The sequence below is a fragment of the Coptis chinensis genome, chromosome 2 (assembly GCF_015680905.1).
Source record: "Coptis chinensis isolate HL-2020 chromosome 2, ASM1568090v1, whole genome shotgun sequence".
NCBI lineage: Eukaryota > Viridiplantae > Streptophyta > Magnoliopsida > Ranunculales > Ranunculaceae > Coptis > Coptis chinensis.
Genome location: NC_141457.1, coordinates 113,446,169 through 113,460,306, shown reverse-complemented (window position 1 = coordinate 113,460,306; position 14,138 = coordinate 113,446,169). Strand labels below are relative to the sequence as shown.

The window sequence follows — 14,138 nt, the reverse complement described above, 5'->3', positions numbered from 1 at the left end:
ATAATATCGAAAATTGGATTCAACTGCATTTAACTAACGTCATAAATTAATTAAGGGGAAAAATCAGAAACTGTGAGCAAATGCGTTGAACTAACCTCAAATAATAATTAACGAAAAATCATAAACGAAATGCAACTAAATTGAGCTAATTAACCTCAAAGAATAATTAACTGATAATCAAAATCTAGATACAATTACATGATACTAACACCAGAGATCGATTAATTAACATGAAATCGAAAACGGATGCAACTCTGTGAAACTAATTAACCTACAAGAGAAATTAACGGGAAATCAAAAATTTTGATGCAAATGAATTAAGTTTACCACAATGAATAATTAACGGGAAATCACAAAACGAAACAATCGAATCTAGAAGTAAATGTATTGAACTAACCTCAATGAATAAGAACGGAAAATCGAAAAATGGATGAAATTGCATTGAACTAACCTCAAATAATAATTAACGGGAAATCGAAAAATGGATGCAAATGCGTAAAACTAGTCTCAAAGAATAATTAACGCGAAATAAACAATTGGATGCAACTATATCGAACTAATCTCATAGCATAATTAACGATATATCGGAAACTGGATGCAACGATATTGAACTAACCTCAAATAATAATTAGCGGAAAATTGGAAATTGGATGCAAATACGTGAAAGTAACCTCAAACAATAATTAAGGAGAAATTGGGAACTAGACCTAAAAAAAAAACTCGGAAACTGGATGCAACTACATGTAGCTAACCTCAAAGAATAATTAACGGAAAATTATAAATTAGATGCAAATATATTGAACTAACCTCAGAATAATTAACGGATAATCGAAAACATAATGCAAATACATATAACTAGCCTCAAAGAATAATTAAAGTGAAATCATAAACTGGATGCAAATGCATTTATTGAACTAACCTCAAAGAATAATTAACGAAAAATTAGAAACATAATGCAAATGCATAGAACTAACCTCATATAATACTTAACGGGAAATAAACAATTATATTGGATGCAACTGTGTTGAGCTAGCCTCATAGATTATAAACAAGAACTCGGAAACTATTGAACTAACCGTACCTCAAATAATAAATAACGGAAAATCATAAACTACATGCAAATGCATAGAACTAGCCTTAAAGAATAATTAACGAAATTAATAATTGGATGCAACTGCATCATATCGAACTAACTTCATAATATAATTAATAAGAAATCGAAAACTGGATACAACAACATTGAACTAACCTCAAAGAATTATTAATAGGGAATCAGAAATTGGATGCAAATGCAAGAAACTAATCCCAAATAATATATAATTAACATGAAATCGAAAATTGGATATAACTAACCTCAGAGAATAATTAATGGAAAATTGGAAATGGATGCAAATACATCGAAATAACTTTAAAGAATAATTAAGCGTAAAATTAAAAATTGGATGCAACTGCATAGATTTTTAACCTTAAAGAATAATTAACAGGAAATCGAAAACTGAATGCAAATACATTAAACTAACCTCAAATAATAAATAACGGAAAATCAGAAACTAGGTGCAACTGCTTGGAACTAACATCAATGAAAAAATAAACCGAAAATAGGGAATTGGTTGCAAATGTATCAAAATAAAACGGGAAGTCAAAAATTGGATAAAACTGTATTGAATTAACCTAAAAGAATAATTAATGAAAAATTAGAAAGTGGATGCAAATGCATTGAACTAACCTCAAAATATAGTTATATATTATAGGAGTGAGAATGTCTCTACAAGTACTGTTTTGCTGCTAAAATGGTGTTTATCATATCATTTTTTATATGATCAGGAATATTTTGCTATTCAAATAGTTTCAATATAATCATAGTTTCATTGAGTATTCTAACAAAAGTTTTATCAAATTTCTACATTAATTGACAAAAAAAAGTCGAAGTAGGTTCGTTTTCTTTTTACGTAGTGTAGAATTTTCACACTATAAAAAATTTGAATAAGGGATCAATATTCATATCTCATAGCTCAGAAGCTTATAAATAAAGAGACATTTGTGCTGAAAAGCCGCCAACGGCACGAGTCCTCCTCACTCAGTCCAAATTGTCTCCGCCGGTAGACTTTGAAAATCAACTAGCCAAATAACGGAGTGACACCTTGTCATTGGTCAGATTTTTTGATGCATGCTTAAAAACAGTGGACCTTCAATCTCCCTCCTCCTTTCTTTCTACATGCATTCCTTAATGGCGTCTACTTCGATTTCAAAGCCATTTTCCCTTCAAAGCCCCGCCGATATTTCATCATCTTTACACAAAAAATCAATCTTGAGATTCTTTCACGGTTCAATTAGAATGAAATCTCGAGATATAAACATTTTAACAAGTACTGAAAACAATACGAAAAAGAGCTTTCATCTCAATTGCAACAACTTGACTAGTAGTGAAATGGAAACTGACAGTAGTGGTGAAGATGCCAAGTTAATGAAAGAAGAAGATCAGCAATTTGTTCGGTGGTTTCGTGAGGCCTGGCCTTATTTTCTTGCTCATCGAGGTAGCACCTTCGTTGTTGTTATTTCGGGTGAAATTGTTGCTAGTTCTCATTTAGATGTTCTTCTAAAGGTAAGTTTTTTTTGTAGAAACTATGTTTTGCATTGCTGTATATAGGTTCATTTTTACTAGTATTTGATTAAACGTCTCAATGGGCGATATTTGCAGGATATTTCTCTCCTTCACGGTCTGGGTATAAGATTTATTCTTGTTCCTGCAACTCATGTTCTTATTGACAAGTTGTTGAATGAGAGAGGTGAGAAGCTTGTGCTGTTCAAATTGAGTTACTACAACACATGCATATTTTACCTTATAATATCTTATTGCAGGGTTTAAGCCCAATTATTTTGGTAGATACCGAATTACGGACCCTCCTTCACTAGATGCTGCGATGGAAGCAGCTGGGAGGATCCGACTTGCAATAGAAGCAAAGTTGTCTCCTGGACCCTCTATATGTAGCATTCGTCGTCATGGTAGTTGGCATGATTTTGGTGTCAGTGTGGCAAGTGGTAATTTTCTTGCCGCAAAGGTTAGCACCGGTTTTTGGTTTTCTTTTATTTCCTGCACAAAAACTGTTACTAGCTTTTTGAACTGTTTAGCAATGTGTATATAGATATTCCTCTTTTTATTAATAGGAAGTTGTTTTCTCTCTTGTTTTATCTTTTATCCAGAGAAGAGGAGTTGTCGACGGTGTTGATTATGGATCGACGGGTGAAGTAAAGAAAATAGATGTTTTCCGTATATGCGAAAGGCTTGACAAGGATTGCATTGTCATCTTGAGTAACGTTGGATATTCAAGTACTGGAGAGGATTTAAATTGCAAGTATGGTATATAGCTATGTACTGTGTCTCTCTTAATAAGTTGTTTGTTCTGGTTATCCACTCGACAAAGAACACAAAACACGGGCACGTGGGGCACATTTGTGTTTGACAAGGCAATCTCACTCAAACTTGAAACATGGATTTTCCATACTTGAGTGTATGCATGAATTGCATCTTGAGTCGAATGATTTTTACTTTTTAGAGATATTATTACACATACCGGATTTCTTTTTTCTATGAAAATAAAAATATTTTCACAAATTTGACTACTTCTAAACATTGCAGCACATACGAGGTTGCAACTGCTTGTGCCTTAGCTATTGGAGCCGAGAAGCTAATTTGCATAGTAGATGGTCCAATTCTTGATGAATCTGGACGTCTTATACGTTTCATGACTCTCAAGGATGCAGACTTATTGATTAGAGAACGAGCTAAGCAAAGTGAAATAGCTGCAAATTACGTCGAGGCCGTTGGTGAAGAAGATTCCACTTGCATTGATTATCGTGTTTCCAATGGAACGAGCCATTCTGCTGATCTGGGGAAAGATTTTAGTAATAATTACAGTGGAACATTTCAGAACGGCCTTGGCTTTGATAATGGGAATGGATTATGGTCTGGTGAACAGGGATTTGCTATTGGAGGTGAAGAACGTCTGAGTAGATTAAATGGCTATCTTTCAGAGTTGGCTGCTGCAGCTTTTGTTTGCAGAGTAAGTGATATACGGATTTACGGTTAAAGCACTCAACTACTTACGTATGTTTTCTCATTATTTTTATTGAACTCCAATCTTTGTATTTTCCGTTTTAATTTTGTTTATGCGTTCAAGGTGCCTTTCAAAACTGATAGTTTGACAGTTGTGTATGTCTGGTTGTGTATCCATATGCTCACAAATCACATAATGTTTCATACATCCTCTTTTAATTTTCTTCTTACTGTTGTGATCTCAAAATGATCATTTCTTCTTTGTTATGTCTCTAAAAATATTATATAATAGCTAACTTTTATTAAAAAACTTTAAAAAGTATTTTTGTTAACTAGAATTTACTTAGCAATCATTACTTACTGAGTGACATATTCCCTACTCACTGAGATTTGTATTGTCCTGCGGGCATCATGCATATCTTTCTCTCTAATTCTTCTTCCTCTCTCATTTTTTAGGGCGGAGTTCAAAGAGTCCATTTATTAGATGCCACTATTGGTGGAGGTTTGTTATTGGAATTGTTTAAAAGAGATGGAGTGGGAACTATGGTGGCTAGGTAAGCTTTCTTATGTGGGTTTCATGTGTATTTTTCTCATATGTATGAATCTGCTTATATTTGTGTATGAAAGAAATAATGGAAAATCTACATGGTAATATGTGACGTAAATAATTTGATAAGAGAAAAGTCACGTCATGGGAGATAATAACAAGATAGTAGGAAAGAATAAAATTTCATTTTTTGCAGATTGTGATGAGAGTAAAGAGGAAATCCATATAGTTTTTTTTTTTTTTTTTTTGAGGGGGGAGGGTGGTGTGGGGTGGGGCAGACCAAAATAATAGGAGCATGTTTTCCTTAGTCCATCGTCCAGTTTCTTGAAAGCTTGTCTAGTTCCACATTTACCAAAGACGTTGTGGTCCCTCTCCATTTTGATTGGAAACAAAAGTTCCTACATTTGTCTTAATGGTAGAAATGACAAAACGGTTTTTGAGATATGATGAGTCATAATTCACCAAAATAGAATATATTAATGTTGAGCGACGATGAAACTAATTGAATATGGCCAGAAAATTGCAAGCATGTGAGAGTGACTCTTACACTGTTCCAACAAGCGGCATAACTGATTGCAGTTGTATGGATTATCAAAATCAAACCATGTCATCAAATTTGATACCTTGAGGCGAACCATTTGGGGATTCTTAAAGCCAAACCAAACATTTGATCTCATTAAACATATAATTTTTAATAGATACATGATAGTGCTATATTATAGCCTGCTCTTTGTTCTTTGAACGTCAAAGATGAATTCAAATATATGCTCTCTTAACAGTTTATTCCACTATTCTCAGTGATGTTTATGAAGGAACACGAATAGCTAGGGATACAGATCTTCCTGGGATAAAAGACCTTATACAACCTTTAGAAGAATCTGGTACCTTGGTCCGAAGGACAAACAAAGAGGTACTGCTGTCAGCCTTCCATGGTTTCTGGTTGTAACCAGTTTTGCCAAGCTTGATATTGGACATATTTACCTTTCCCAATTGGTCTGGGAATTTTTCTATTCTGATATATGTTTGCTCAGTTGCGAGAGGCATTGGAGTCATTCACTGTCGTAGAGAGAGATGGTTCAATTATTGCATGTGCAGCCCTATTCCCTTTTCCTGAAGAAAAATGTGGAGAGGTAGCTGCAATTGCTGTCTCTCCTGAATGCCGTGGTCATGGACAAGGAGATAAATTGCTTGGTATGTATCCGATATGACTATTTTTTGTTTCTTTTTCCTACCCGTTGGCACTATAATATAATGTTAAATCATTGTACTTTGGTCCATATTATGCTCAATGCAATTTTGTTAAGAGACATGTGATCCATTTCATGATGAGGAAAGAGGTTATATTTAATCTTTTGTCAAACATGCTCAGTGACTCATTGAAATTGAGTAATACTGCAGTCTTCTTTTTTCTTTCTTTTTCTTTTTAATTGATATTTTCCCATTTTCTCCATTTGACATTTCATCTATGGTCTTCTTTTTTCTTTCTTTTTCTTTTTAATTGATATTTTCCCATTTTCTCCATTTGACATTTCATCTATGTTCTTTATTCTCTTCTCGGTGATTGTAAATGTACTCCAGATTACATCGAGAAGAAGGCCACATCAATTGGATTGGAAAAGCTTTTTCTCCTTACAACTCGGACTGCAGATTGGTATGTACTTAGTATACCACAATTTCTAACGACAATGAAATGCTAATATTGACTGCTTTGTGTCATGTGCCCGTTCCTCTGTTTTCTTTTTATGGTAATACAGAAAAAACAAAATTGTGTCATAAGGTAAAAATGTATGACAAGTAAGCGAAAAAGGGAAGTAACACTCAACAAGTCAATATCTAATGGACCAAGCCACCACAGAGAGTGCTATGTTTGGTGTTAAAGCTTGAATTTTAAAAGCATAAAAGTATTTTCGAAGATACTTTTGATCCATTACAACACTCACAAATTCACAGTACAATGTCAGAAAGAACAACATTACTTCATCGTGGTAATCTAGTAACTTATTGCAATCTGAGTGGGTTTGCTCGTGATCACTATCAGGGATAACATCTTTCCCAAAGAACAGTACTTTAGGCACAGTAGATTTGATTGTAGTTCATCATGTTGTTACTTACAATGGTCGATTCTTGTTTTATTCACATTTAGGTTTGTCAGGCGTGGGTTCTCAGAGTGTTCTATTGAATCCATTCCAGAAACAAGGAGGAAAAGGATTAATCTCTCCCGCCGTTCGAAATATTATATGAAGGTGCTGCCACCAGACCGAAGTGGTATCACTGTTAGTAGTGTGACTTGATGCTCGAAACTCTCAGGGTGATACCACCCTCCTTCGATACACGATATGCTCTATTAGCATATATCTAAACTGTAAAGCATTAGCTAGTGAAGAAAAAATGCGATAGCTAGCTAAAGTGTAAAGTATTTGGCAAGGTTTTTTAACCTTTTTATTTCTGTTGTCTCGATTTGTTAATAACTGAAAGTGGAGCTAATTTTTAGATTTAACTGTTTCCTTTTACTACTGGAGGACTCGCGCAGCTAGCAGTGTCAACCTTTGTTCAAAAAATAGAGGAATAACAATTCCGATGGAATGTCCGCTTAATGGAATTATGAGAAATCATGATCTACCAAAAAAAAAAGAGAGAAATCATGAGCTTTTCCTATATTCACAGCGAACTGGTTGGTTGATAACAATATGCTAGGAGCAGTGTGGTGGGCTGCAGGGCTGGTACTTGCTCTCACCGTTCCTAGAAAAAATGTAAATGCCAGCAAAGAGAGAAATATCAACGATATTTGTCAAGATCTTTGTGGCTGAGTTTTCATCATGTTGCATTAGAAAAGCCGTAAAGTTCTTCATCCACAAATCCATCATAATCCCGTGTATACATACGTTCATTTAGTTTGCAGTTTTGCACATTTAGCAAGCAAATAATGTATTCCATTTGTCCATGAGACATGAGAGTATGAGAGTATGAGACCACCCTCGGAATTTGACACTAGACAGTTGACACCAAACAGCAGCAGAAAACATAAGAAAAATGAGCTATTCCATTTACTTGTACTTGATTGGTCACACGAGATAAAGTAACGTAAAGGTTTAAGTTTGGTAAATGGGCACGAAAGAGTGAGAGTTGCAAATAAAAAAGAGAGGACAAAGTTGAACTCATCCACCATTTCTATGCTGTTGTGAAGTGTAGCCATGCATGGAGCCACCGACGCCCACGTGTAAACAAATCCTACTCTTCCTTCTTTGTTGGCAACTGGCAGCACTCTCATTGGTAGCATGAACCTCCAATTGTCAATCCCTCTAAATGTGATTCACTCCCCTTGGGCTTAGCCCTTCAAAAAACCACCCTGATCCTCTTCCATCGATCTTTCAAACCTCAACGTGTCTACCCATCAAAAGCTCTTCAAACACGTACCCACCAGGAAATCCCAACGTGTCGCCATATATAGCTAGCACCCTCGATTATTTTATCTTGGCTGCTTCTCATTGGGTAGAATCCACAGCTGATCAGTCTTTTTAAACTCCAAGCACAACCCTCTCTCTCTTCACTTCTCTTGTTCAATATTGAACATATCACTTTACTATTCTTTTACCCTTCTCTCTATCTCTTTCACTCACCCTTTCATGCCCCGTGGTGGGCCTTTTTCAAGAACAATGATCATGAACTCTGTAGATACTTGCTCCTTCTCCTCAAAAACTGATCAGATCTTGTCAAGGTATAGACCCATTGCTCCAAAACCTTTAGTAGAAGGCCCAACTACGCCTGAAAATAACCAGCAGTCCCCTTTCTCTAGAAACAACTCTTATCTACTAGCCAGGCCTTCTAGGAGAAAGAGAGGTAAATCTGGATATTTGCCTGCAAAGAGAACAAAGACCAGCCACCACCCTGCTGCATTCTCTTCTCCTTGTGGTGTGGCTTCTCTTGCCAAAAACACCCAACTTAGTCTTTCTTTGCAGGGTTTTGGTCATGGGTTCCCTCAGTTTCCACTTCCAAATTCTGGACTTGGTAGCTGCTTGGAGAAATCTGTGAATTTAATCACACTTCCTTTTCTACCCTACCCCTCTCCATCAGTTCCAGAAGTAGCCAGATCAGTACCTGAACTGCATGGGGTGAACATCTATTCCCAGTTTCACGATATTTGCGACTTGAAACTGAAGGTGGAGACTCCAAAAGAAATGGATCTTTTACAAAATCTACAAGCAACGGATTCAGCCTCTTCAAATTCTGGTAATGGTAATGTTATAACACCTCAGGCAGTAAGACCAGTAGGATCAAGCATCAGTGTGGAATACATACAAGAAGGCCCTAGCTTGAAAGAACCCTTTAAGTGTGTATCAAAGAAACCAGAGGAAGTTGAGGCGGAGATCGAGCTGGATTATTTACCAGCTGTGGTTTCAGACTCTAGCAACAGAATTCGGCTGGCAAATTCGGCATATATGGAGATGGTAGGGCAACCAGAGTGTTTGTGGCTCGATTCAATGGCAACATGTGATGCACAGTCAAAGGGCAGCGGAAGTGCATGCAAGAGAATTGGTGGGAAGGTTATGTTAGACTTGTCCAAATTCCACATGCCATCGGATGGGTTTGCATGCAGGGTGAGGATAGAATGGGGAAGCAATGAAGTGAAAAACTCCATCAATGCTCAATGTGATGTGGTGAAACTCTCCTGCGAGTCAAAGGACTACGTTTTCACTTGGAGGTTTCACACCAGAGAGTGTTCCACCAATTTCAAAGCTTAAATGTATTTTTCTGTGAATATATGGTATAGTGCTATTGTTGTTTGTTACAAACTATATATTAGGAGAACTAGCATAATATTACAACCACTATTTCCACTTTATTAAAACAGAAGTGTTCCATTTGTTAGATGGTAATTTGAAAATGAACAAACATTCTTATCCTTTGCTGGGAAGGGAGATACAAAATCAAAATAAAAAGATGTTACAAGTAAACCAAACCTTCTGCATCACCTATAGAAAATCCTCTATAGAGAACCAACAGAGAAAATTAGGAAAACAAAATCAATTTTCCTCAGTCTTGGGAGGACCCTTCCACTTGAAATTGTCTGCATACGCTCTAACCTGTGAAACATTAAAAAACAAGTCCTGAAATCAGAACGTGCTAATGAAACCATCTAAATATGAACATAGAAAGCAACAAGTTTTAAGAAAGAAAGGTCTCCACCTAATGCGGCAATATGTCTTAAGACTGGAAAGAAATACTGTTTATTAATACGGTGACTGAAAAATCAATTAAACATTTAAAAAAAAATCGATATTAGAAAGATCAACGGCCTATCTTCGATTCGAACATGATGGGAAGGAGAAATGGCTAGAAAGATACAGTGAGTAAAGAGAGAAATTTCTTTAACCCAAACCAGTAATATGGGTTTGGATTGTTAAAAGATTGGTTGATAAGAGTAAGAAGGTAACTGAAAAGAGAATTGGTGATCCCAAAGATGAGGTTCCGCCCAAAACCTTAATGAATAGGGCCAGATTGATGCTGACCTCTGACAACTGATAGGACAGATAAATAGATGCTGCTGAAAACAACAGAAATCAATAAAATGAAATGAAGGTGAAATACTCGGTACTCACTACTCAGTAGCAAAATTGCCTAAGTTTCTGGGGAGGTTGGCAACATACCAATCACTAGAAGATATTTATGGTAAGAAAAATCTTTCCTACACCCAGCCCAGAGAATGGAATGAATCAGGTCTCCACGGTTACCCTTATGCATTAATTAATACAATGTATTTATTCCGACAGAGGTAGCCCGATGATAAACTTCATCAGGAAACACAATCTTTTCTATTGCTTGTAGCAATGGAAAGCAACTAAAGGCTGAATACGAATCCATGTACCAGGAACTCAGGAAGAACCTCGACAAATAAAAAAGGTGATTCTACTTGTAAAAAACACAATTCGGTAATGACTTAAATTTACGTGTGTAGTCAGTGTAGACTATCTAAATACTTAATACAAAGTATTTTGCAAAGTGCAGCTAGGCATCATAACAAAAGCTGGTAGAAGTGATAATCTTATGCATAGAGTAAAGCTGAACTGATGAACTTGAGAGAGTAATTCAGACCTTTAGAAGAGGAGTATGGCGCTTCTTAACCTGCAAGACAATGATGCAGCGGCATAAAAAATGTATACCAAGAATTTAACAGAGTAACAAACGATTGACCACAAAACATCCAAACCGTGACAGAAAACTTCAGCTGACACGGGATTCATCGGTCCTACCTGTGTTCAGAGAGTGGCCATTTGAGCATTTTGCAGCAAGGTGGGATCAATTACTCTTCTTTCTTTTGATACTCTTCTTGGTATGGGCATACATGTTCAATTTGATTTGTTTACTCCGTTTTCTTTCTCACTTCATACTTTAGGTTCTTGACCTACTTTGCTTCTTCTTCTAGTTTTTATAGTTAGAACTTTATTTCCTAATCCCTTCTATTCCCTTTTCCCCGGTAAAAGTGGGATACAAACCCAATCTCCAAGTCTTGACCTGGAAGCCACTAGACCTACTTGCCAGTGCAATTATCATTTTCCCAAGATATGTTTTTGACACAACAATCGTGTGGGAACTGTCTTGAATTACGCATCTTTTGTCATTGTAAATTGTTTTAAATTTAAGATTCGGAATGGTCGATCGTCATGGTAGTAATGAAGTAGTAAATTGCATGGTAGTAATAGCTAATCCCTTAAATTGGTCTCTTGGAAGACATTTTCTAATCAAGTGAGCGGAGCGAATGATCTGGGCAGAAGGAGAGTATGCAGACAAAAACAAAGTTGGTTGGTTTCTTTCTGTCTGTCTGTCCTCACCTATCTCTCTCTCTCTCTCCCCACCCACAAACCCATCTCTCCCTCTCTCTTCTCCACCCTCGGTTCACGCCCCCACTGCTTAGCAGTAATCTAGTATATTCTACGCTCACAGAAATGTACAACACGAAAGAAAAAAAGAGTGATAGAGCATAACGTACCACATAGTCCCATCCATGATTGTCAGCAAATGCCTTGGCAGATTCTTCACTGTCAAAACCAAGTGCTGAATCACCAACATGGGCATATGGGTCCCCTGTGGATGTCCAGCCCATCAATGGGTTTTCCCATCTACAGAGATAAAATCAGCTAGAATTACAACAATAAATCTCCATAAAATTGACTAATTCTAGATAAAGGAAAACAATAGAACATACTTCTGGGTTGACATAAAATTGATTTTCCACTTGCCAAGTTTTCCAGAACCTTGTTGTGACGCAGTTCGGGCTGGCGAGAAAATGACAACCTGATAGATATATATAATATGTAAACCAAACTTGAGTGAGCATCGAAATATAAATTGGTGGATGAAAGGGGATCTTGGGATACCTTTCTACGAAGATGTTCGTCAGGGATTCCAGAAACGCAACCGATCTCTCCGCGGCTATACTCGGGGACTAAAGCGTCGGCTGAGAATGATTTGGAAGACGGAGAAAGCAAAACCGTGCGAAGAAGAAGAAGAGTAGCTGATGAAGCTGGTTTCAAGCTCCGTTGCAGAGATAGAGAATGAGCCATCCTCGAATTCAGAAAAGTTGTTTTAGCCTCCAGGCCCGATAGCTTACGTTAATGGTAAGTCCAACTTATATAATAGTAAGTCCTATGAAGAGATGCTGTGCTGAATTGGGCTGCTAAAATTGACACACGGGCCTTTTAGCTTGCTAATCAGCCCAAATTTGGCTCTCCAAAAAAAAAAACCAATCCAATCGTATTTTCTGTTTTGATGTGCTAAATGATACGGAAGAGTGGTGTCAAATGGGCTGGGCGGGCTGGCTGGCCCTCTCAAACAATTATTTTTGAATTTTTTGGATGGGTGGGGGCCAATACTTAAATCTCGAAGTCTTTACCAGCCCCTCAACCCTCTCGAGATGGCTTGAAGGGCGGGCTTGAGGGCCAAACGTGAGGGCGGATACTTATGTTATACATTTGATTTACAAAATAAATTTATAAACATTAGTTAAAAATGATAAAATCGAATCACTTCTTCACAATTAAACTTCAACCTTCTAAAAAAAACTTGTTAAAGTTGTATTAGTCAATTAAGATCTTTTAAAATCATTTTATAAAATATTATAATGAAATTATAAGGTTGGCAAACTTAATAGATAAACTTTTTTTAAGTTATTTTTAACATATTAATGTTAAAATGAAGCCCCCATAAAATTTTTATTAAAATATATGTAATAAATAGAGGGCCTAATAGGTCGAGCTTAAGGGAGGGCTTAACATGCAAAACCAATGCGGCTACATGTCAACAACCCATTAGAACCATAATCTATCTAACAACTACTATAAGATGTAAAATCACCACGTAATAAGCTTTTACAGTCAAACACACAATTATAGCGAATATCGTATGTGTGAACAAAACTAAGTGAAATACGAGCAGTTTGCAAGTTTCTTTGAGTACAACATTGATCTTGAAAATGTGTTTTGACTTTGATTTGCATTATTGAATGAGAGCAATCTAAGTCACGCTGGCCAACATGAGTTGCTTAGGAGCTACTCAACTTAATGGCTAGGCTGGCGTGGAAACATAATGTTTCCATAATCTCTCACGGTCACAGTGAGAGGGAGAGAGAAAGAGAGATAGCAAGAGATTTTTCACTAGCCAAAAAACCAACCAATACTCAAAAGTCCAATTGCTCAAATTGGAACCAGCCCAGACAACCAATAAACTTATTTACTTAACCACCATACATTCACCTCACTCCAAAACTTTCAAACCAACATCCTTGTCGATCCACTCCATCAAAACTTGCTCAATGATTACGATTGTGTTTCTGTGATAATTTTCAATCTATACACTATGATAGGCTAACTCCCCATAACTAACACACTTATACACACACAACTATCTATCAAATAGGTGAGGTTTTTTTGTTTTCCTTTTGTAACAATTTAGAAAGCACCGCTAAAATTACAAATCAATCTATCTTTTCCCTTTAAATAATTTAGAAAGACATCTCTCATGTTCCTAAAATTACGTATAGTTAATCATAAGCAATTAAAATCAGTTTTCGAAATTAATCGGTTGATGAGCGATATGCGATTAATCGGTGATTTAATTGGTTATATGTGATGTATATATTTGACGTTTTCAAAATATATAATAGTATAATCATACAAAATATTTCTAAACAGTGATCCGAGATACAATAAAAAATATCAATTTTTCATAATCACATCTAACTAGTTCAATTTTGAAATACTACATATATGTCAAACACATAAAATACGTTAAATATTTAAAGGAATAAGGGGATTGAAAAACGATAATATTTATTAAAGAGATAATACAATAATTTGTATATTTAACTTTCGTTAAGGAGGAAAAAATAAGTAAATTCTTAGCTTTGTGTATTGTTTGAGTTATATTATTATTAATACGGTTTAAGATTAATTTTACGTATTTTTTTGGATGGGGAACCGATATTTTCAATAATTTTTTTTTTCTCGACAAAAAATTAGTCATCTCGACTGATTAATCGGTCAA

The 14,138-nt window shown here is 36.0% G+C and overlaps 3 protein-coding genes across 3 annotated transcripts; 2 read left to right on the top strand and 1 right to left on the bottom strand.

Moving 5' to 3' along the window:
* Positions 1-2,018: 2,018 nt before the first annotated feature.
* Positions 2,019-7,114, top strand: LOC147520908 (putative amino-acid acetyltransferase NAGS2, chloroplastic). Its single transcript, XM_086592412.1, has 10 exons — positions 2,019-2,602; positions 2,699-2,786; positions 2,860-3,059; positions 3,202-3,353; positions 3,638-4,061; positions 4,511-4,608; positions 5,400-5,511; positions 5,633-5,792; positions 6,180-6,252; positions 6,745-7,114. Exons 1-10 carry the CDS (start codon positions 2,168-2,170, stop codon positions 6,890-6,892), a joined length of 1,890 nt encoding a protein of 629 aa, XP_086448538.1. The 5' UTR covers positions 2,019-2,167; the 3' UTR covers positions 6,893-7,114.
* A 987-nt stretch (positions 7,115-8,101) lies between these two features.
* On the top strand, positions 8,102-9,584 carry LOC147520907 (uncharacterized). Its single transcript, XM_086592413.1, has one exon. It carries the CDS (start codon positions 8,225-8,227, stop codon positions 9,338-9,340), a length of 1,116 nt encoding a protein of 371 aa, XP_086448539.1. The 5' UTR covers positions 8,102-8,224; the 3' UTR covers positions 9,341-9,584.
* FRO1 (NADH-ubiquinone oxidoreductase-like protein) lies at positions 9,414-12,241 on the bottom strand. Its single transcript, XM_086592417.1, has 5 exons — positions 11,975-12,241; positions 11,803-11,891; positions 11,587-11,716; positions 10,692-10,721; positions 9,414-9,682 (listed from the first exon to the last, which is right to left on the bottom strand). The coding sequence occupies exons 1-5, from the start codon at positions 12,158-12,160 to the stop codon at positions 9,623-9,625; spliced, it is 495 nt and encodes a 164-aa protein (XP_086448543.1). The 5' UTR covers positions 12,161-12,241; the 3' UTR covers positions 9,414-9,622.
* Between the last annotated feature and the right edge of the window lie 1,897 nt (positions 12,242-14,138).

Excerpts from the sequence above, each read along its gene's own strand:
- FRO1 (XM_086592417.1), bottom strand. The coding sequence starts at position 12,160 with ATGGCTCATTCTCTATCTCTGCAACGGAGCTTGAAACCAGCTTCATCA. Across the intron at positions 11,717-11,802 it reads AATTTTATGTCAACCCAGAA|ATGGGAAAACCCATTGATGG; the intron begins GTATGTTCTATT and ends TTATCTCTGTAG. Across the intron at positions 10,722-11,586 it reads ATCATGGATGGGACTATGTG|GTTAAGAAGCGCCATACTCC; the intron begins GTACGTTATGCT and ends ATTGTCTTGCAG.
- LOC147520907 (XM_086592413.1), top strand. The coding sequence starts at position 8,225 with ATGCCCCGTGGTGGGCCTTTTTCAAGAACAATGATCATGAACTCTGTA.
- LOC147520908 (XM_086592412.1), top strand. The coding sequence starts at position 2,168 with ATGCTTAAAAACAGTGGACCTTCAATCTCCCTCCTCCTTTCTTTCTAC. Across the intron at positions 3,060-3,201 it reads GTAATTTTCTTGCCGCAAAG|AGAAGAGGAGTTGTCGACGG; the intron begins GTTAGCACCGGT and ends TCTTTTATCCAG. Across the intron at positions 3,354-3,637 it reads GGAGAGGATTTAAATTGCAA|CACATACGAGGTTGCAACTG; the intron begins GTATGGTATATA and ends TAAACATTGCAG.